The sequence below is a fragment of the Acomys minous genome (genome assembly GCF_964271855.1).
Source record: "Acomys minous genome assembly, chromosome: 4".
In the NCBI taxonomy this organism is placed as follows: Eukaryota; Metazoa; Chordata; class Mammalia; order Rodentia; family Muridae; genus Acomys; species Acomys minous.
In genome coordinates, this window is record NC_140486.1 from 111,466,799 (window position 1) to 111,489,132 (window position 22,334).

A 22,334-nucleotide genomic window follows, 5' to 3' on the forward strand; every position below is an offset into this window, starting at 1 on the left:
TCAGCAGTTGCAGACATGAGGTGTTCCATTAGAACCCTATAGGTGGCATTAGTTCTGACTTTGAAATGTGAAATGTTCTGTCAGGGAGGCAGCTGGAGAGAACAACTATTTCATGTCATAGGAGGTCAGTTTCTCTTGTTATGCAGAATTAACAGGGCCTGAATATCTGCCAGCAGTTGTTTCCTGCTATGCAGTCTTGTTGAGTGTGGTGTGGAGAGTTACGATGGGTAGTTACTCTCCATGTCTTTACATCCTAAAGTGCCTCCCTATTGCTAGTTCCTACCCTGTCTTCTGTAGATCACAGGGGTGTGTGTGTGTGTGTCTGTGTGTCTGTGTGTGTCTGTGTCTGCGTCTGCTAAGTGTCTACAGAGGCTAGAAGTGGACATTAGATTCTCTGATGCTGTAGTTACAGGCTGTTGTGAACCACTCAATGTGAGTGCTGGGAACTGAACTCGGATCCTCTGGGAGGAAGAACAATGAGTTCTCTTAACCCCTGAGCCATCTAGGTTTCCAGCTCCTGGGGGTTTGTTGTTTGTTTGTTTTTGAGGCAGGTCTCATTATGTAGCTCTGTCTGAGTGATCCCCATTCCCTAGGGAGAGCACTGGAATTACAAGTGTATAAACACATTTGAAAGAAAAATATAAATCTAGTTTTCTTCAGAAATTTAAGGCAAATTAGGAGGAAACATATTTCCAGATGAGAGGAGTGGTAGAAACATTAGCCATAGGCCAGCCTGGACTATAGTGTGAGACTCTGTCTAAACAAAAAGAAAAAACTTACTAGGTTTGACTCTACAAGTACATGCAAGTGAGGCCTTGTGGTGCCTCATACACCTCAAGACAGAAGGTTCTCGGTTGTGCAAAGAGGATGGTGAGAGGAGGAACATGTGAGTGTGGCTGGCTTTACCTCCTCAAAGCTGTTGAAGGCGGCCAGCAGTTTTCACCAATTTTTTTTTAAGATTTTATTTTTATTTTATCTGTATTAGTGTTTAGCTAAATACATATATGTGTACCACATGTGTACAGTGCCCAAAGAAATTTGAAGAGGGTATTAGAGCTCCTGGGTCTGTGAATCAGAAATGGGTATGAGCTGCCATATGAGTGCTAGGAAGAGAATCTGGGTTCTCTGGAAGGTCAACCAGAGTACTTGTTCCTGAGCCAGCTCTCTGGCCCCAGAGTGTCTCCTTGTATTGAAAGTGTTGTGTGGTGTCTATTTTGTTTTACTTTCCCCCCATTTGATTAGTCTGTATTAGCCAGGTATAGAAGTACATGTTTATAATCCTAGCACTTGGGAGGTGGAGGCAGGAGGTAGTTCTAATATGTTCTTCTTTCTACCCTGCTCCACATAATGAGCTCCCCAAAGAAGATAGATGAGGCCCAGTGTCTCTTGTGTTTCTCTTCTCAGTAACACAGCTTTGTGCGCATCCAAAGAAGAGATAAAATTCATGGGCTCTTGGCTCTTCTTTCTGCAGGTGGAACAGTTCTGGAAGTTTTACAGCCATATGGTACGTCCTGGGGACCTGACAGGCCACAGTGACTTTCATCTCTTCAAAGAAGGAATTAAGCCTATGTGGGAGGTAAGGACTAATGCTTCTAGCTACTTTTGTGAGCAGATTTTGTTAAGCCCTGACAAAGTTAAAAGAGTTTTGGAGTTTTATCTCAAAGGTGTAACATTATTTGATAAGTCTTAGGAGCCTGCACCTCTAGGAAAGACATTGATGCATGTGTTGATGGGTTCTGACTGCAGAGTGGCTTTAAAGATGGTGCTGTCTTAGTTAGCTACTATTGTATTGCAATAAGAGACACCATGACCAAGGCAACTGTTATAAGAGAAAGCATTTAATTGGGGCTTTCTTACAGTTTTAGAGGTATAGTCCATTATCTTCATGGTAGGGAGCATCGTGACATGTAGGCAGGCACTGGAACAGTAGCTGAATATCCTGGTCCATAAGCAGAGAAAGAGACTCTGAGGGCCGGGCGTAGTGGCGCACGCCTTTAATCCCAGCACTCAGGAGTCAGAGGCAGGCGGATCGCTGTAAGTTCGAGGCCAGCCTGGTCTGCAAAGTGAGTCCAGGACAGTCAAGCTACACAGAGAAACCCTGTCTCGAAAAACCAAAAAAAAAAAAGAGAGAGAGAGAGGCTCTGGCCTTGGCATGGGCTTTAACAGCTCGAAACCTACCCACAATGGCACACTTCGTCTCACAAGGCCACACTCTTAATCTTTCTAATTATTTCAAATGGTGCCACTCCCTGGAGACTATGAATTCAAATATATGAGCCTATGGGGGTTACTCTTATTCAAACCATCATCGGTACTGTCGTTCAAATGGTATTATTATAGCAGTAAACACTTTTTTAAATGTCCTTATTCCCATAGAACTCATGTCTGTGTATACATGTATATGTAATGCATTTGCTTAGTAGATAGAGGATTAAAGTATAAGAAAAAAACCTTCAGAGTAACAAGAGACCCAGAAGTGAGCTCTGTGATCTCTTTGCAAAGCTGTTACTTGACTGTGCTTGTGCAGCACTTCTACTCCATGGCCAGAGCATTTTTTCCTAAGAAAAAAAAGTTGTAGAAAATGTGAAAATTCTTCCCTTCCCTGTAGACATGTTCCTCCTGGGGCCCTTAGCATTCTTCACCTGCTTCACAAGTTAAATGTTTCCCTCAAGACCAGTTTATTTGGTTCCTCTGAGGTTTCTAGCCATATGCTCTCTCGCCATCCTGTGTGCACGGTTACGGTAGTACTCAGTAGGCTATAACTATAATTGATTTGTCTGTCTCTACTACATTGCGTCTGAGTTATGATCTGAGCTTCTGGCTTTTGTACTTGGTACTTAGGGACGGTCAGCTTTTAGCAAATGGTGATTTTGATCTGTGTTTGAAATGTGACATTTCACTTTGATTTGTAAGATAGTTCTGATAAAAGTGGATTCTTTTTAACCTGTTTTAAAAATGATTTAGATCAAGGACTCCTACCTTTTTTTTCCCCCCTTGCTTTTCTTTTGTTCCCTATTTTTTATCTCCTTTGAACTGGAAAATGACCGTACTGCCCTGGTCTTCCAAGGTATTCCTTGGGTATTCAAAGATGACACTGTGGACCAGTAATTTAACCTTGATGCTTTCCATCTTTCTATAGGATGATGCTAATAAAAATGGTGGCAAGTGGATCATTCGACTTCGGAAGGGCTTAGCTTCCCGCTGCTGGGAGAATCTCATCCTGGCCATGCTGGGGGAGCAATTCATGGTTGGGGAGGAGATCTGTGGGGCTGTGGTCTCTGTCCGCTTTCAGGTGAGTCAGCCTGGGCCAGTGTTCTTGTGTTGCCGCTGTTCTCATTGCTGCTTCTGGTTGGTTTGATAAATCATTCTGTTCCTCCCTTAGGAGGACATTATTTCTATATGGAATAAGACCGCCAGCGACCAAGCAACCACAGCCCGAATCCGGGATACTCTTCGGCGCGTGCTTAACCTACCTCCCAACACCATTATGGAATACAAAACCCACACCGACAGCATCAAGTACGTGTTGGGGGGGCTGGGGGGTACAGGTCCCTGAGCTTAGCAGAAGTAGCTCCATAGTTGGGCCCAGATGCATGTGGTCATACTTGACACTGACTTGTGAAGTAGGGACACACCAGCCCCCTCCAGGGCTTTGGCCACTTGTTGAAGTTCTTGTTCGTGAGGCTCCAAGGGCCTACTGTGAGGTGCTATGGAGCAGAGAGCCCTTCTGCAGGAACCCAGTTTCCCTGCCTGGGCTGGCTTCACTTCTGTAGGCTATCTTGTCTTTCTTAACACTAACCACTATTTTAAAACGAAAGACAAAGCTCTTTCAGAGGTTTTTCATGGCTGCTTTTAAAGACGATTTCATTGAACAATAAAATCCTCTTCCCTACCCACCCTGACCCCACCTCTGCATGTCTGTTTAACCTGTCAGCTTTAGTCTGTTTTCTTTGTCTTGGGAGATTGACTTCTTATCAGCAGTGGTGACTCCACTTTCTATGTATAGAATTGAAGTCTAGAGGAACTACACAGATTGTGAGAGGAGAAGGGAGGGGACAGGAGAAAGAAGCTTGTATCCCACTGTCCACGTTGAGAATAACTGATGAGGGCTTGCTCCTTCAGGGACAGTGACAGATGAGCTCAGGTCATTATGACTAGGTGTGGGAGGAGCTTCCAGGCTGTCTCAAAGTTGGAAGGAAAGCCAGCCAGCCAGGAGTCAGGTCTCTTTATTGTCTCCTGTGGCCCTGAGTTAGTATGTATGTGCCTTTGGGAAGTCTCTACAACTCTGCATCAGTTTCTCCAGCTATAAGATGGGAGTACAGGAATAAATAGTATGGTTGTGGTAACTTTGTAACTGAAGGTCCTCAGGGCAGGAAACCTCTTACAGGACCAAGTATTACTGCTGTCATCATTAGTATAATATCATCATCGTGCCATTCCTATTCAAGACTAATGGTGAGCCCAGTGGTTTTATTCATCGGCAGGCAGACTATGCGAGACTTTCCCATGCATTCACATACGATGTTGTAGGTGGAGTTCGCTTATACCAGCTAGGTGCCAGTTTTTAACTGGGAGTACTGCCATGGGAACAGGTCCAATATCAGATGGTTGCCTCTGACTCATTGGAGCCACCAGCACTCATTTGCCATCTGTAGCCCTGGTTGCTTGTCTCAGCAATCCTGTACAGCACTGTTTTTCTTAGAGAAGGTGTGTCTTAACTCTCTGCTGCAGGACAGAAGTAGTGTCTGCCCTCCTGCTAGGTGTAGTCAAAGCTCAAAAGGTTACATCTTTCCCTAGGATTCTTGTTTATTAGGTTCCCATCTAACCTGGTTAGGAAAGGGAAAGAGTAGTTTCCATTCACTCCCCACTGTTCTCCCCTTTCTGATACCTGGAGGCAGTTCATCTTGACTTGTGAAATCCCATAAACAGTATTTCCAGGACCTAGGAGCCTCTGGGACTCCTGCCCTGCAGCTGTAACACCCTCCTCAAGACCCAGACGCCACTTTCCCTTGCTCCCCACTCTCTTTCCTCTCCCATTGAGCTACCTTTTGCACTTCCACTAGAATGCCAGGCAGGCTGGGCCCCCAAAGGCTCCTTTTTCAAAACCTCTGGAAGCCGCGATTGAATGTGCCATGACCCTCTCCCTCTCTGGATGGCACCATCATTGAAGCTGGCGTCATCGGAGTCTCTTGTTCTGTTGGCGTGCCACCCGGAAGACCCTTCTGTCCTGGACAAGAGGAACGGAAGAGCATGTTATCCTTTGAGAACAGGCTGACAGCAGCAACTACTACAACAGCTGAGATCACAAATAAATGGTGCTAAACCAGCTTGTCTCATGCTCTTGCTCTTTATGGTGCATCAAGATGTGGCCTTTGGATTGACTGTCGCCATTATCAAGGGATGGCACACAGACTTCTCCATGCAGGGCCATTGAGGGAATGCAGCTTCATACCCACAAGCCCATTATGTAGTCATATGGTACTTTATTCCAGGACTGTTGTGGTCTAACATAATAAGGTGATGTCTAGCTCTCAAAGTAAGACTCCACTGCCTAGTGCTCAAGTATACTAGTTTCTGTCCATTTAGACTGACAGCTGGCCCAGAGTGGCTGCTGAGTTCAGGTCCAGAGTGGAAAGTCTCATAAGGTTGGAAAGGGTTATCCTTGCCTTTTCTTTGCTAACTTCTATTTGCCTTTAGTTCATAGAAATCTCTTGCTTGGAGCTAAAGCCCTGCTTCTGTCTGTCTGTGGCTGTACATACATACTTTTTGCTTCGTGCTAATGGGGTATTCTCTCTGGTGCCAAAGCTGCTTGGCAACCTCCCCCCTTTTCTTGCAGAGTAGATTGTCTTCCTCTTTGGTAGTCTTGCTTGGTGAGAGTCCTTCATTCCTTCCAGCCTAGAGTTACTGTGCAGGGTCTAGGGTGAGAGGTGCCTTCATCTTGGGGGGATTCGCCTTTGAGGTAATCTGAAAGTATATGTACCAGCATTGTGACACTATGGCTTTGGCTTATGTGTGCGTTCAGCTTGGCTTTTAGGCCCTTAACCTGCTTGGAGAGTTTCAGCAAGCTTTGTTAATAACTACAACCCCAAAACTAAAAGTTAAAAAGCATTTTTATGAACTCTGGGTTGCCAGAATGGGAGGTACCTCCAAGGTTGAGCTTTCCAGAATGCCTCATCCAATCTGGCAGCAGCACATTCCTTAACACCAGCTGGCTGACGTAACTCTAGTCTTTGTGTGGTCCAGAAGTTCACAAACTCAGTGAGACCTTAGGCTCTGTGTTCTGGGAGTGCTCGTGCTGTGGCTGCTTTATCACGTTCTCTAAATTGACTGAAATATCTAGAAAAGAGATTTGCTGGACTGCAGAAAGCCTGTTGTGTGTTGAGCACTTGTCAAACATTGGCTTTCTTGGGCCTTTTGCCTTATCTTTCACTGTGAGGTACATGTGCATTGTGGCTGCATCAGCCAATAAACTTGATGCCACTTTGCAGAGTTAGAGCCTCTCAGCAGCAGACTGAGCTGAGACCCCCTTCAGATCCCAGCCACATGTGAGGTGTCAGCACTGCTCCTGCCCTGGCCTGTTCCTTGTGACTTTTGTTTGAGCCAGTGAACAAGATCTGCTGAGACTTGAGAAAAAGCCAGTAGTAATGGTTGTCTCCCAAGTACTCTGGAGATAGGGCTGCTAATGAGTGAGGGGCATGTTTTTAGGAGTTGCTCAGCTTCTTCACTCAAGCATTCCGCATTCCTCCAGCTTGCTTGTATTTTGGCCAGTTTCTAGTGTCCTTTACCTGTCTTGTCTTTCCAGCCTTCCCTGGTCACCCTGCCTGTTGCTATTTCCTGCCGCACACCTGGGTGAACCATGAAGTATCCCTTGCCCTACAGAGGCCATTTAGCTTGGTCTTTGTGATACTGACTATATCCCTAAGAAAGATAAGGCCTACTCACTTGTGTTTGTATCAGGTCATAGATCTGGAACTTGCCATGTAGTCCACACTGGCCCCCAACTTCACAGCAGAATCCTGGGACTAGAGGTGTATGCCACCATGCCCATCTCATATGGAGCCTATGGCTTCTTCTAATGAAGCAGATTTGTAGTTGAGTTTTCATAGGTTTGGGCCTTATATCAAATGGCTCACAGCATCCTCTGCTTGAAGAGAAACCTCATAACACATTCTGAATTCTAGGACCACCAGGGTAGTACTGTCACAAAGGCAGTTAACATAACACTGTCTTGTGAGCAAATTGCTCTTTGGAGCTGCCACGCTGTATTCCTTGTGCCCGGGTCTGGAATGGCAAAAGAGCCCTCTTCCCATAGTGGAACACAGTGCTGGATAAGACTGGTAAGGTTTTTCTGCAGAGAATAAGGGAGAAGAAGAGATACAGGCCAAATTGAGGAGACTTTTCTTCACCTGGTCTGACTGTCATTGTATTTCAGCATTAAACTTTGACATACAGATGAGGGCCCGCCCAAGTCACTGTCTTAGTTCAGTCAAACTCTGGTGATGCTGGGCCACTTTACGCTTAATAAGTATCTGACCTTGGATTGTGCTCATCTGGCTGAACCCCTGTCTAGTGTTGAAGGCTGACTAAGAACAAGGCACTAATGCCTATAGAAGTCTAGAAGATGAAATTACACACAAATGAGAACTCCCAGTTCTGAGAATTTGCTTTCTGGTGAGATGGGATCAGTTGGCCTTAAAGAGCTCATTGTCGCTGTCACTGGAATCTGCTCAGAAGTCTGAGTAGGCTGTGTTAGTCCCCGGGTTGTTTCTAGACACTCAGGTCCTAAGACAGTGGTTAGGATAACATCTTTAAAGGAGAAAGTTCTGATGTCAGCTAATGTACATGGAATGCCAGGTGGAGGAAAGTAACCAGAAATTCATACCTGGCTGACCTCTGAGACTATAAGTGAGCACACCAAAGTCCCTGGCCAAGTGCTTTATTTTTCCTGAATCTGTACAAGGAAGTTTCCAAAGCCAGAGTCTTCATGTCTGAGCTTAGTTTATTCTGGAGTGCACCAGGAAGACCTCTGGAGCCTTCCAGGTCTTCACCCAGTGAACTGTTGTTAGGCAAGTATAGTAGGGAAAGGCCCTTCTGGAAACAAGAATAAATGAGATGAACTTCAACCCTGCTATGTGACCTTGTTGACTTTTAACTCACTTAAAGTAGAAGTTAAGTTTTGCTGTTAGAAAGGACCCCAGGTCATTATCCAAGCACTGAGTTTTCTTTTGTCTTCATTGAGAGCGAAGAGTGAAGCTGCCTCCAGCATCCTTAGGAACTAGCATACAACTCATCACTGCCTCCAGAAAGAGCTTGGGAATTGACAGGTTCTAGCATACTTCTTAAACAGTCTTTAGTTTTTCTTGGAGTCATTGTCGTAAGCTAGTCGTTTTTCTGGAAAACAAATGCTGCTATGCTATAGAGGGAAAATATTGGTGAAACTGGGGCATATATTGCCCTAGTCCTTAATTAGTAATTTTACTTATTTTTGAGACATGTTCTTACAATGTAGTCTTGGCCATCCTAGGATTCACTATGTAGACCAGACTGGCCTCAAACTTACAGAAGTCCATTTTCCTCTGTTTCCCAAGTACTAAGATTAAAGTTGTGTGCCACCTTGCCCAATTCCCTATTCCTTCTTTTAAAAAAGGAAAACTGTTTAGAATGCCTGGTGATTAAATATATATTTAGTACTTACAATACTAAATGTGTAGTGAGAGTCATGATGTTTTGTCACTCAGTGCTGTTGCTACCTTAAACCAAGAAAAGAGTAATTGCCTGGGCTGGCTGGTAGTACAAGCCTTTAATCCTGGTACTAGGGAGGCAGACGCAGATGAGAGCTTTGGGGCGATGAGAGCTTCCAGAACACTGGAGGATCTAATTTTATCCTTTTTCATAAAGCAGCCACAAAGGGCCTATCTGTGGAACAGTGGCTGTGCTGTGAGCTTTGAATGTGCGTACTCCCACTACTCACACTTCTAATTCCTTCCTAATTACGTTCCTAAATTATGCTCATCAAAAAACAGAAGTTGTTTTGAGCTCTGTTAACAGGATATGTTAGCTACCATGACCCCACACATCTTAAATCTAAAGATAAGACTTATGGGTGTTTTCAGAAGCAGATAGAGCCTGACATATTTAGTACTAATCTCAAGTTTATAAAGGCTAGAAGGTTGGAAAAGTAAAAGCAGAGAAAATGACATAACTGGGTTGCGTCTTTAGACATCATAAAATGCTAGTGAATCCTTGACCTGGATCCCCCCAGGGTCAAGCCCAATGAAGACGCGTTTCTACTACCTGCTCCCGGATCCAGGGTAGCAAAGGCAAGAACTGTTGCCCTTTGCTGAAGAAAGATGGAAACATTTGTGGGCATGGCTGAGCTTCAACTCTGACCTCTGTGGCCTCCCCTTTACCCCTGTTGAAAGAACACTAGCGAGGCCTCAAGGGAGTAGTGAAGGCTAGACTTCTAAGTACAGCAAACTGAAAGTGCCAGCTGCCTGCCCTCTAAGAAGAAAGCCTGCTGGGAGCTTCACTCTACCCAGCTTCTGTGTCTCCAGTCAGCATGGAGGGCATCAGAAAGTGGGAGGTGGGATGATGGTGTCTGCTCTGTTCTAAGCGTTTGATCTGAATGTGCTGTTGTTTTTTGTCTCTGGTTTACCAGGGCCTGGGAGGAGTTTCATGGCCTGGTGAACAGCAGCGGCCGCTGATCGGACGCTCCCCCTCTGTCTCTCACACTCAGGGTAGGGCCTTGTCTACCTTCTCTGTAACCCCATGACATGCCTCTCAGCCATAGGAGCCCTCTCCCCAAGGGGATGCCCGTTTGCCTCCAGCCTTGTTCTGCCAGCATTGCATCTCAAGGAAACATGGAGTTCCAGACTCTGCCTCCCTGGACCCTGTGTCTCAAGATTAACCCTGTATAGCTCACCGGCCCTTATGATTCTGTGTTCCTGTTTGGCTCTCTGCACCAACAGATCTGAGATCTCTTTAGATGCTAACATTTCATGAGAGTAAATATCTTCCTGTTTAGTTCAGATACAGCCATTTTTAAGCCATCTGCCAACGTTCCTGTGGCCAAAGGACAGTTCCATAGACCCCTGTGTGGGTTAGGTGAGAGAGATGTCTCGCTGATGATGATGCCTGTCAGTTGTGAGGAAACAGTATTGTAAAATTGGTTTCCACAATGAAAGATAACGGATGGATTTGAGGACTATAAGAGACCATTGCATGACATGACGAGATGGGCCCCAAAGTTGGGAAGGGCTGGTCCAACTCCAGCATCTGCCTGCCTGAGTATTTGCAGTTCATCAAGATAGTGTCCAGCTCACATCTGTCTCTAGCAGAGGGACCCGGTAAGTTTAGCTGAAATGGAATATTTTCTCCAGTGAGAGCCTCCTCCTAGATGTCAAGCACCATGTGCCTCTGTGATAGCTGCTTCAGAAGTGCCCTCCCCCAGGAAGGAAATGAAGGTTTTCCAGACAAGGGGACCTGCCACCCTCAGATGAGTCAAATGAGGTGACTCTTAAGGAATAGGCGCAGGTGACTGCACATCTGGGTGCTCTGTGGTCCAGTGTGATCTAGGGTGACCTGTTGGAGGGTTCCTGAAAGTAGATGGTGTTCCCAACTCCCTTTTTGGTTTTGTTTTGTTTTGTTTAAATAGGAGGTGGGTGTGAGTGTGTGTATGTGTGTGTGAGTGAGTGTGTGTGTGTGTGTGTGTGTGTGTGTGTGTGTGTGTGTGTGTGTGTGTGTGTCTTTCTGTTGTTCAGCACTGCATATACCAAGCTTGCTAGTCCAAGAGCTTACAGAGATTTCCCTGTATCTGCCTCCCAGGTAGGAGCATGGGGATTACAGACTTGCACCATCCTGCTGGCCTTTTTATAGGTTCTGAAAATTCAGACTCAAGTCTTATGCTTGCATAGCAAACACTTTGCCCACTAAGCTATCTCTCCAGCCCTTGTTTTTGTTTTTTGAGACAGGGTCCATGTAGCCCAGGCTGGCCTTGAACTCACTGTGTAGTTGAGATAACCCTGAACCCCTGATCCTGATCCTCCTGCCTCTACCTCCCGAGGGGTAGGATCATAGGCATGAGCTACCACACTGAGCTCCCTCTCTCCACCCTGACCTTATAGTTTGATTCTGCTTTAATTTAAATTTTGGCCAGGGGTAGTGATTTATACCTATACTCTCAGCAATGAGAAAGCTGACGCAAGAGGATTGCTAAGTATTTGCAATCAGCCCAAGTGACACGGTGAGTTCAAGGCCCGCCTGGTTTATGGTGCAGTCTTATATGTCCTCCTTTGCTGTCAGCCCTGCAAAAAGTCTTTAAACTAGAAATTTAAAATGACTCCTTCCTTAACACATACTAAATTATTCCAAGAAAAATACCCTTGACTTATTTGGAGAGGTCGTATCTGCATAATTACCATGGTAGATTTTCTCTATTTGTAACCCTTCTGGTCTTCCTCAAGCACTTGCTGTCCATGGGTTTAGGAGCTTTGAGGAACATTCTAATTTAAACCTAAAAGGCTACCACATTATCTGACCCAGCTTGAAAGGGCCTCATATGTCACCTCTACTGATTGGGTCTTGCTTTAGGTGAGAGTGGCATCCTAGGACGCAGACACCTGCCGCACAACACCTTAGCTAGCCTTCTGTCCCTTTCTTGCTTTATTGTTTCCTGATACAAATAGATCATGTTCTGTAGAGAAAATTGATAGAAAAACTTCTGTTTAAATAATTCTATCTGGGCAGAGCCAGGTATAATGGTGTGTGCCTTTAATCCCAGCACTTGGGAGACAGGCAGGTGGATCACTGTGAGTTTGAGGCCAGCCTGGTCTACAAACCAAGTCCAGAACAGCCAAGATAACACAGAGAAACCCTGTCTCAGAAAAACCAACAACAACAACAAAATTTCTACCTGGGCAGGGTGTCACACACCTATAGTCCTAATACGAACAGAGGCAGGAGTACTGAATTTCAAGGTTTGTATGGGTTGTGTCTTTCCACGCCCTCTGCAAAAAAAAAAGAAAAGAAAAGAAAAAAATGAAGATAGTAGCTCGTACATAGAACTATAGCGCTTGGTCATTGTCTCTTACATAGCAAGCTCAAAACCAACTTGTGCTGCATGAGCCCTTGTCTCAAAACAATACATGCATACATCTTAAATCACAAATGTTTTCCCCAAATTACCTATTTTATGTGTTTACATAGTCTAGGGATTTTATTTAACTTTCATTATGGAGCCATGACTTTTAGTGAAATTACCACTAAGTCAGTAGGAGAGGGTCCTAGTTACCTAATGACTGGGCTAACATGGACAGAACAAGGGGGTGTGACGTTGGTCAGTGCTGCTGTCATGGTGGGTTAGTAAGAGATGAGATTTAGAAGGCACTCCCATTGAACCTAGAAAGATCTTACAACTGTGCTGACTCTTCAGGGAGAGAAGAAGCCAAAACTGCCCACCAGGGTAAACTGCAGACGCCGGGGGTGAGGCCAGGGTCAAGCAGGGTAGTAGGCCATGATGAGCTTCTCTCCTAAGCCAGCTTTCCAGAGCAGAGTCTTGGGTGGCCCAGGCACACTTTGGTGCCACCACTGAGCACAGGTGTATAGACAGACACTCCCAGAGAGGAAAACATCCTTCTGAGGAACTATTTTGCCCCTTTATCCAAAGGAGTTAGCCCCTGCCTTAGCCTCTTGTTTCCAAAGTTAGAACTTGAATTTAAAGGTGACCATTTTGAAGCAAAGAAAACTAGAAAGTCATTTGAGAGTATTTAGGCAACAGTTTTCACACTGGGAATAGGAATTTAGGAACCGGTTTGAATGGGGTCTGGTGTTTCTGAGATCTCAAAACAGCATAACTTAACAATTCAGAAGGATTTCCCCTAGGGTTATGGGCCTGGGGCCTCGGATGCCCTACATGTTCCGAGGTGCCCTGAGCACATCCCATCAAAACTAGCTTCTGGTTTGTTGTTGTTCAGGTGGTTGGTTGGCTGGTTAGTTTTAAAAGAGCAGAAGCACAGAGATAAGTGTGATGGTGCTCACCTGTAATCTTAGCACTCAGGGACTGAGGCAGGAGGATCACAAGTTTTGAGGCCAGCAAGGTCTACATAGCAAGTTCCAATTCAAGGTAAAGAAAAGGACAAGCTGATTTAGGGAGAAGAGGCCACTGACAGCCTCTGACACTTCCTGTCCACTCTCTTCTTTCTCTGTTACCTAACTTCTTGTTCTGTAGCTAGGACCTGACTGAATGTAGTTCTTAGCTAGTCTAGGGAAAAACACACCTCAGAGTACTTTTTTTTTTTTTTTCATTTTTCAAGACAGGGTTTTTTTGTGTAACCTTGACTATCTTAGACTGACTTTGTAGACCAGGCTGGCCTCTGTCTCCTGAGTGCTGGGATTACAGGCATGTGCCATTGTGCCTGATGCCTCAGACTAAATTTGGCACTAAATGTTCTAAACTGTTACTGTGTTTAAAAAGACTGGACTACAGCTATAGGCCCTTGCCACTTTCCACCCGCTTCAGCCTGCCCTGGCCGAGCCTGCCGCCTACCTTCATTGCTCTTTGTTTTCCTGTCAGATAACTGGGAAGGGTCTCCTGGGTTCTGGCTCTTCTATTCTTTATTTTCCATCTTGCCAATGGACCGTCAAGTGATAGGACGGACTGCTTAGGCTTTCTGACTGTCGAGGCCCTGATGGGAAGTCCAGCAATACCTGACTGCTGAAGGAAAGTGGAGCTGAGCTCTGCAGTGGGCCTGCACAGCATCAGTCAGTACTTTCCTGAGCTCCTCTTCCTGCCCCACAGCTGTCCTGGGTCCAGAGCCTCAGATACCCGCCTCCTTATCTAGGACAGACTTGTGCCTCTCTTCCTGGGTTGGAGAGTCCTGTCACTTTCCACTGGCCCGCCTTTCTGTTCATCTTTCTCACAAGAGCAGATTTGTTTCTGTTGAGCCTTATCTGGGCACAGATGTGGCACTGAGAGGGAAGAGGTAGAGCACAGCAAACGTCCTGTATGGTTGCTTCAGCATGTGGCATGTATAGAAGCAGTGTGGTCTGAAACACAGACTTAGTGACACAGCACTTCCTCCTGCTTTCCTCTTTGGTACTGTTAGGAATCCTTAGCATCTTTTGTTGGCCTCTGTGATGACAGAGGAATCTGTCTTTATGAAAGGTTTGCATACCACTTAAAAGATGGTTCCCAGTTAGCCTTGTGTTCAGCTTCATAGATGAAAACAGTTGATAAATGAGCCACAGGGTCATGTGTGTCAGAGAGGGGCCAGTGAGCTTTGGAAATAACATCAGTTTCTTGCAAGTTTCCCTGGAGCAGCTCATCCATCTCTTGGTGTACAGAACAGTTGATATCTAGTTGTGGAGCTCATGGCCACTGTCAGCTTGCTTCCAGCTGCCAGTAGCGGGAGGGAACTGCCCGGTGGCAGCCTGAACAAACACCCTCTTCATTGTTTATTTACTCTAGACCAGTTGCCCAGTTAAATGTAGCAGTGTTAGGGAAGATCAGTTAAGGCCACAGCACTGCAGTGTCTCTTTAAAATGAAAAGGTTATTGACTTCAGAAGCCTGAGTAATGAGAGTTTGCTTCATGTAAACACAAAGCCCTGGGCTAGGGCAGTAGCTGATTGGACCTTAAAGTCCCATCAAGGAAACCAAGGAGATTTTGAGATTTGGGTGATAGGACCCGCTGAGCTGTGGCTGGATTTTTAGTGTGAGAAAGGTGGTCAGGGATGCTTGCACCCAGTAGAAGGCACATAAGACACATATTGGGAGCACCTTACGTTCCCATGTTCCTCTTTCAGGAAAAAACTTCAGACCAGAGGACACTCTGTGTAGATGCAGTTTGGTTTTAAACAAGGCTTGTGGGTAGGGTTGGATTTGTTATTGAATGGTCTGATCGTGTCTTCTCTCCCATTTCACCTGCCCACCGGCCATTGGGTCCTTGTCCTACCATATATAACTGTTAGTTTCAGCCTTTCTTAAAGTGTTATATACAGGCAAATGAATTCATATGTAGCTTTTCTCCTCCACCTTCATTGGAGATGGCTGTTGTGTACCAGAGACTGTCTATTCTTGGAGATGTCTCCATATTAGCAGAAGTCTTCTCCTTTTATTCTCCTTACAGCTGCAGTGTCCCATTGTGAGAATGCATGCATTACTACTTCACCTGCACTGGGGGAGTTACTAACCTTTTGCCTTGCCAAGCAACAGGCTGGAAGTGTTTACAGGGATTTGCAGGCTGCCATTTGGCTTTAGATTGGCAGGGAAGGGCTGGTCATGGAGAGCTGGAGAGCTGGTCAGGCCCTGCCCCGTATGTGTGTGCTTATACCTAGGTGGTCCATGTATTGAATACTCTATTTTCTCCCATTTTCTCTTTCAGGGACAATTCAAGCTTTCGAAATACAAAAATCACATTGTGAAAGTACACAAGCTGGCAATAATCCTTTTCTGTTTGTGTGTTTGTCTGAAATGGATGTGAGGCTCAGGCAGTCCTGTCTGCTCACTAAAGGGGTGTGCCTAAGCCACGTGCTCCCTTTCTGCACTCGTTCCTGGAAGACGGACTCCGCTAGACACCTTCCAGCATTGCTGACCGTATAAAGCGGGAAGAATGGGGAAAATGTGACTTTGTAATAGACAAACACTTCTGAGTGGGGTTCTGTGTGGGAGTGCAGCTGTCTTCTTGGTGTGTGCTGTCCAGATGCCTTGTGGCATCCTGCTGTACTCTCCTGCTGTTCAAAGGACTTGATGACCGACCACGTGTATGTGCCCTGTGTTGGGTCTGAGCTGAGCGTTATCAGTATTATGAATGCTTGCACATCCAGGCACAGCCTCTGCTTAGAGTTGAAGAGATCCAAATACCTCTCCCAGCTCTACTGTTAAGTTATTGTGTGTTCCTCTCCCCCAAGTCCACCACTCTGAACATCTGTTAGGATATGATGAGAGCCTAGGATTCTGTGTCCTTTGCGCCTTACACCTCTAGTGGGGACTCTTCTTAGGCACTGTGGCACTTAAATTGTGATCCTGGCCAGGACAGGTTTTGCTGATGAAACCTAGGTATCTGCCCTGTAAAGAGCTGGAGAAGAGTGCAGTTCAATCAGAAGATAGATTATAGTGCAGGTCCTATGTGTAGGGTTGGGGCTAAGGGCGGTGACTGAAACCAGCCTCACGTGCAAGTGGGACTTGTGTGCTGAGCATGGTCTGTGGGGCTTGCATGTCCCTCATGGAAGAGGAAGCTGCCACTGGTTAGTGCCACATTAACACTTAGTGTGTAGGTCCCACAGTGCTGAAATGGACATCTGAAGAAGTGGCAGCCTTGCTGGATGCTTTTATTTGATGGCTGTGTCCGTCAGCTGTGGTTGGAAAAGACTTTTGGTCCTCAACACCTGGATGTAAGCAAACTGTCCAGATCCTCCATATGCAAAAGGCTCCTGCAGGCATGGCCTCATGAGAGAAGCTGAGTCATCTGACTTTGGGAGCCTGAGGCCAGAGAGATCAAAAAAGCACCCAAGATCAAGGAAGAAATGGGCAGCTGCAGCAATTTCAAGTAGCCCTGTGTACTGGGCTCTTGTGAGCCGAAATGGCAGTACCTTAAATTAAGGCCTCTATAGCATATCCCTGAAGCCTGGGCTTCCTCAGCACGGGTCTCAGGAATTCTGAAGGTGACAGCATCTCCTTGTATCCATCATACTCTTCCTTCTTTCCAACTCCTCCTCCAGTCATTGCTGTCTGGGGATGCCTTTCCTTAAAGAACAGAGTGCGGGGGCCAAGAGGAAAGGTGTTTGTGCTGTGGGTGAAGCCATCTGAGAAGAAAGTCCAGCAGTGATGGAAACTCCAGGAATCTGAAGAATGTATTCTGGGGTGGTTGTGAAGGGCTCCACAACACCAGAGCATCACTGGCTGTCAAGGAGGCCGAGGCTGCCTCTGGAGGCTTGACTAAGGCAGGAGGCCTCACATTGGCCTATGCGCAGGTCGCCTCAAAAATTCCAAAGAGCAGACATTTGGACTTGCCTTCCTTTGGGCATCTCTCGTGTGTGTGTGTGTGTGTGTGTGTGTGTGTGTGTGTGTGTGTGTGTGTGTGTGTGTGTGTGTGTACAGTGTCTGAGTGAGGCCTGTGTCAGGCCTAATGGTTAGATGTTTTGCTTTTTTTAAAAAAAATCTTTTGTTCAGATATTTGAATCTCCTAGATATTTGAATTTTCTAGAGCTGCTTGTCTTTCCCCACCCTCTTAGTATTTGACAGTTGGGTTTTTTCCCTCGCATCTAAAGTATGTGGTCCCTGCTCCCATTAGAGTGAGGGGTTCTCACAGTCTGGCAGCAGCTCAACCCCAGTGTTCTTCCAGGTGCTCTGCCTAACAGCTTAGGGGGAAATTGACTAGTCAGTTTACTCAAACCACTCATTTTTTTCCCAAACTAGCTGGAGAAGTATCTCCACTTATTTTGACTTCACAGGCCTCTGGTAGGCTGAGGTACCACGTGGCTATGGTTATGGTATCAGCTGTTCTCGGAACAGGTTGAGGCCTGCCAGAACCAATGTGACCAGCATGACAGGTTGCTGCTAGAGAAGGGAGAGTCAGGTTTGTGCTGGTCTCCCTTCTGCCTCCATGGCCCTCTCCTCTTAAGAGCCTGTGTGTGTGTGTGTGTGTGTGTGTGTGTGTGTGTGTGTGTGTGTGTGTGTGTGTGTTTCCCTGTGACACTGGCAGTGGGGATACTTTTCAACCAGAGAAAAGCTTGTCTTTGCTCCAAGAATGAATTTCCAAGTATTTGCTGGAGGGGAAGGAGCAGGGCTGTGACAGTGGTGTAGCGTTGCACTTTGAGAGGATTGTCTACTGCAGTAATAAATGGAAAGTATCAGCAAGAGCAGGCTGTGTCTTGTTACTACAAGGGTGGGAGGTTGGTACCAGCTCTGTCCTAGTCTCTGTTTGCAGTGCATTCCAGGGCTGTGTGGGGTTATAGACGATGCGAACAGCACTGACAGCTCCAGTATGAAAGAGTCTTTTAACAGTTCCATGTAGCTTAGGGTGTCCTCAGACTTACATGTCGTAGAGGTTGACTTGGAGCGTCTGAGTCTCCGGCCTCTGTCTTCTAAATGCTGGGACACAGGCCTCTTCCTTCGTTCTAGGTCTGTGCAGTGCTGGGGCAGCCCAGGGCTGCGTGCGTGCTACTCAAGTGCTCTTCCAACTAAGCCACATCTCCAGCCCTCTAGTTAGCTTTAGCCATTGCCAGAATTCAGTTTACATTTTCGTTACTGTTTGTTGGACAGGATCTTACCATGTTGGCCAGGCTGACTGACCCTGAATTTACATGAATCTCATGTCTCTGGCTCTTCGCTGCTGGGGTTAGAGGTGTATGCACCTTCAGATTACATATTTAACATCAGGAAAGTGCTGTTAATTATCCTTAACTGGGGATAAGAAATACTGGGGTAAAGACAGAAAGACATTCAAAGAACCTGGGAGATGAAAGATCCCAAGAAATATGATTCATCAACAAAGAGAAAAATACGGAAGGAATGGGGTTGTTCCTAAGTGCAGACTGGGAAGCTTGCGCATACTGTCTGCTGAACTGTGCAGGGCTGTTCAGTGCTCCAGGAGATTTAAGTGCCTCTGAGGCCCCTGCACTTGGCCTGGAGAAGGGGACCAGTGCCAGAGCACGGCTTATAAATGCCTGTGCAGAATTTACTCCCTTAATCCTGGCAAGGCGGGAGTTTGGGGAGGTCTGTGAAGCTGAGTTCTGGGCTGGAGCCCCCAACTCTGCTCAGTCTTGGAACCTGGAAATTCTGACGGCTTCCAGGACGAAGAGACTGAGTCTAGATGGAAAAGTGGACCTGTGTTAGTGTTTTGCGACGTCTGAATCAGGACACGTCGAAGGCCGGGACTTTTTTTTACTAAGATTGTGAACTTAGCTCATATGAAAAGTTGAGACTCGGAGAAGAAACTACTTGGGGGTGAGGGGGTTCTAACATAACTTTTATTACCAAGAATAAAACTGCAAGAAAAATGCAAATAAAACAAATGCTATGCAGCTAGCTGCTCACGGGAGCGGCTTTGTAGGGAAACAGCATCCTACAGGGAGGAGGGAAGGCTTTAGGTTCCAGAAAAACTTCCTCAGCATTTGAGCTGTCAAAAATGAAGACGGGGCTTGGAGAGATGGCTCAGTGATTAAGAGCACTGTTTGCTCTTCCAGAGGTCCTGAGTTCAATTCCCAGCAACCACTCGATGGCCCACAACCATCTCTAATGGGATCTGGTGTCCACGCATACATGTAATTTAGGCAGAACACTATATATGTAATAAATAAATAAATCTTTTTTAAAAAATGAAGAGAGTGAGCTGGGCATGGTGGTGCACACCTTTAATCCCAGCACTTGGGAGGCAGAGGCAGGCGGATCTCTGTGAGTTCGAGGCCAGCCTGGTCTACAAAGCGAGTCCAGGACAGCCAAGGTTACATAGAGAAACCCTGTCTCAAAAAGCAAAACAAAACAAAATGAAGAGGGTGGCTTGGCCTGGGAGAAACAACAGCACAGATCACCTACTGGGGATTTGCCAAGGGAGTCCCAAGTAGCAGTCAAAAAGGTGAACTAGATGGCTTTGGAAGCCTCATCCAGCTGTGGTATCTGAGGGGTTTAGAATGGACCTGCTACTTGAAAGTTCAGTAGTATCAGACAGGTGAAAGGATGACCCTCTGGCCAGCCTTTCCTAACTGCTTGCCAGGATGAGGTAGAGAAGGGATGGTGTGTGGCTCCTAAAAGCCCAGCCGGAAGTCTCAAAGGCTCAGGACAACAAGGAGCAACATCAGATGTCAGAAGCTCCAGCACCTGCTACACCTGTCCTCCTAAGCCGGGTCGTTGCCTACTCCAGCTGCCCACAGGATCGCCCTCTGCAAGCATCCCTGCTCATCAGACTGGCCCCCAACCAGTCCTCCCCCCACCCGCCCTCAACAAGGTGTGTCTCCCCTCTCTAAATGGCTTTCCAGAGTTTGTTTTTCATTTGAGGCAGGGTATTGCTGTAACCCAGGCTGGCCTTGACTCTCTTACCTTTTTGTTTGAGCCTCCCAAGTGCTGTGATTCCAGGCATGAACCACTGTGCCCAACTGCAGGATGTGTTTTTTCTTTAATCCCAGAACTCAGAAAGCCGAGGCAGGGGAATCACAAAGGCAAGGATAGCTTCAGCTACACAGTGAGACCGTTCTGAAGCAAAACGAAACAAAGTCCCCAAATTAGAGAAAACGGATAGATCCACATAATGAGATACAATTCATCAATAAAGAGAAAAATGCTAACAAACAAACCATAAAAAGACGCGGTCCCTTGAATGCTCTTACAACTCCATGACACTATGGAAAAGAAAATGCAATGGACACAGGAAGGAAATGAGTAGTTGCTGGCCATTGGCAGGGGGTGGGGATGGCTGGAGCACTCCAGACGTGGTATGATGGATCCCTGCCGGCTCACACTCATCAACACATCGCAGGAGGTGCACCAACAGTGAGCGCTCCTAACCACTGAGCGTCTGTCCAGCCCTTAGCTGTAATATTTTTTTTAAACTATGATTGTAAGGTCACAAAGTTCCTTTGTGACAAATTATTGTTTATTCTTTTGTACTGTATAGTAGTTTTTGTTTTGTTTTACTGAATTAAGAACACTGATAACTTAAAAATTCTACCTCCTCACTACCGTATTAAAATGGCTAACCAGGAATTGTGGTGCACACCTTTAATTCTAGCACTTGGGAGGCAGAGGCAGGTGGATCTCTGAGTTCAAGACCAACCTGGTCTACAGAGCAAGTTCCAGGGCAGCCAGGCCTACACAGAGACTGCCTCAACCTCCCCACCTGCAAGGAAAGACTTAAGCTACTTGTATCAAACATCCAATACAAACTGACCACCACCTGCTTACAGCAGGCGTCAGTCTGACATGCTTATTCACTGATCCTATAGCATGATTATAGGTCATGATTTTAGTGTTTATTCTTTGTCTCACTAAATCCAAGGACCATGCCAGCTCTTCTATTAGTTTTCATGGCTCCAGTATGGATTCTTTCTGTGTGAACAAGGTGGACCCATCAAAAGGTCAGGTGCTCTAAAGCACAGATCCCCAATCCTGTGGCTACAATTAACAGGGACAGGTGGAAGGGAACCCTTCAGAAAGTGTGCTAGCCGCCTTCTTTCTGTGCTTGTTTCTCAAGCTAAGAGCAGCTGTGCGCATGAGATGTTTAAAGCCTACATTAAGGTAGAGATGGGCGGCTTTATACACTTACCAGTGTCAACAGTGGGATTGTTCTGCATGCTCTCTTTCTGAGGCAGTTTGATTTTTACTTGCAAAAAATATTTATTTGAGCCAAGTGGTGATGGCACGCTCCTTTAATCCCAGCACTTGGAAGGCAGAAGCAGGTGGATCTCCCTGTGTTCAAGGCCAGCAAATCCCAGGACAGCCAGGGCTACACAGAGAAACCATGTCTCAAAAAAACAAAAAACAAAAAACAAACAAACAAAAAACCCAAATAAATAAATAAATAATTTTTATTTGTAGGTTGAGTGTGGTAGGGCATTACTTTAATCCTAGCACCCAGAAGACAGAGGTAGGTGGATCTCTGTGAGTTCAAGGCCAGCCAGGTCTTCATATCAGTTTCCAGGACAGCCAGAGCTACATAATAGAGCCTGTATGCAGAGGATTAATTATCACCATTGTCACTATTAATTGACAGGGTCTCTTTTGTAGCCCTGACTAGCTTGGAACACTATGGAGACCAGGCTGTCCTTGAACTCTCAGCAGTCCTCCTGCCTCAACCTCACAGCTGCTGGGAAGAGAGAAGACCTTGCCAACAAGAGCCAATGGCAAGAAGGATGGACGGAAGTGCTCACAAGAGGGAGAAGTGCTCCCTTCCCAGAGGCCAGAGTCAGCCAGCGCACAGTGACAAGGTGCTGCCACACCTTGAAAGTGAGCAGACATTACCCAAGAAGTAAAGGCTGTTCCTGATCCCGCCCCCTGCAAGGTTTGAAAACAAGTCTTCAAAAGACTAGAGCAATTTGGAAGTGAAGGGTCTGCTTGCCATAAAAGCCCCGACGCTCTTTAAAGACACACTGCATAGTCCACCTGCCAAAACCATAAACTTCACAGTGTTTGGTATCCAATAAAAATTCCTTGACATAGGAGGAAGAACCAGAAAATGGCCTTAGTCTGTAGAACAGATGCTATAAGTAGGCCAACAAGGGCAAATTTTACAAATTTCCATTTAAAATGAATCTTCAACTAGCATTCCTTAGTGGAAATTGGAACTAGAATCCATCCTCTTGTCTCGATGCCTGCTTCCCGTTTCCACCGAGCAGTGAGCTGCTGCTA

General features: G+C 46.1%; 1 protein-coding gene across 3 annotated transcripts in view; it reads left to right on the top strand.

Annotated features, from left to right (window-relative positions):
• The window catches only part of EIF4E2 (eukaryotic translation initiation factor 4E family member 2), a 28,542-nt gene extending 13,114 nt beyond the window's left edge, over positions 1-15,428 (top strand). Inside the window, exons 4-8 of one of the 3 annotated variants that reach the window (XM_084780458.1) lie at positions 1,472-1,576; positions 3,140-3,292; positions 3,383-3,519; positions 9,659-9,737; positions 15,379-15,428. In XM_084780458.1, the coding sequence (XP_084636584.1) occupies positions 1,472-1,576; positions 3,140-3,292; positions 3,383-3,519; positions 9,659-9,704 (441 nt within the window). In that variant the 3' untranslated portion in view covers positions 9,705-9,737; positions 15,379-15,428. Of the gene's footprint in view, positions 1-1,471; positions 1,577-3,139; positions 3,293-3,382; positions 3,520-5,063; positions 5,327-9,658; positions 9,738-15,378 lie in introns of those variants that run through there. The other 2 variants (XM_084780459.1, XM_084780457.1) reach the window with 2 other exon arrangements.
• The last annotated feature ends 6,906 nt before the right edge of the window (positions 15,429-22,334 follow it).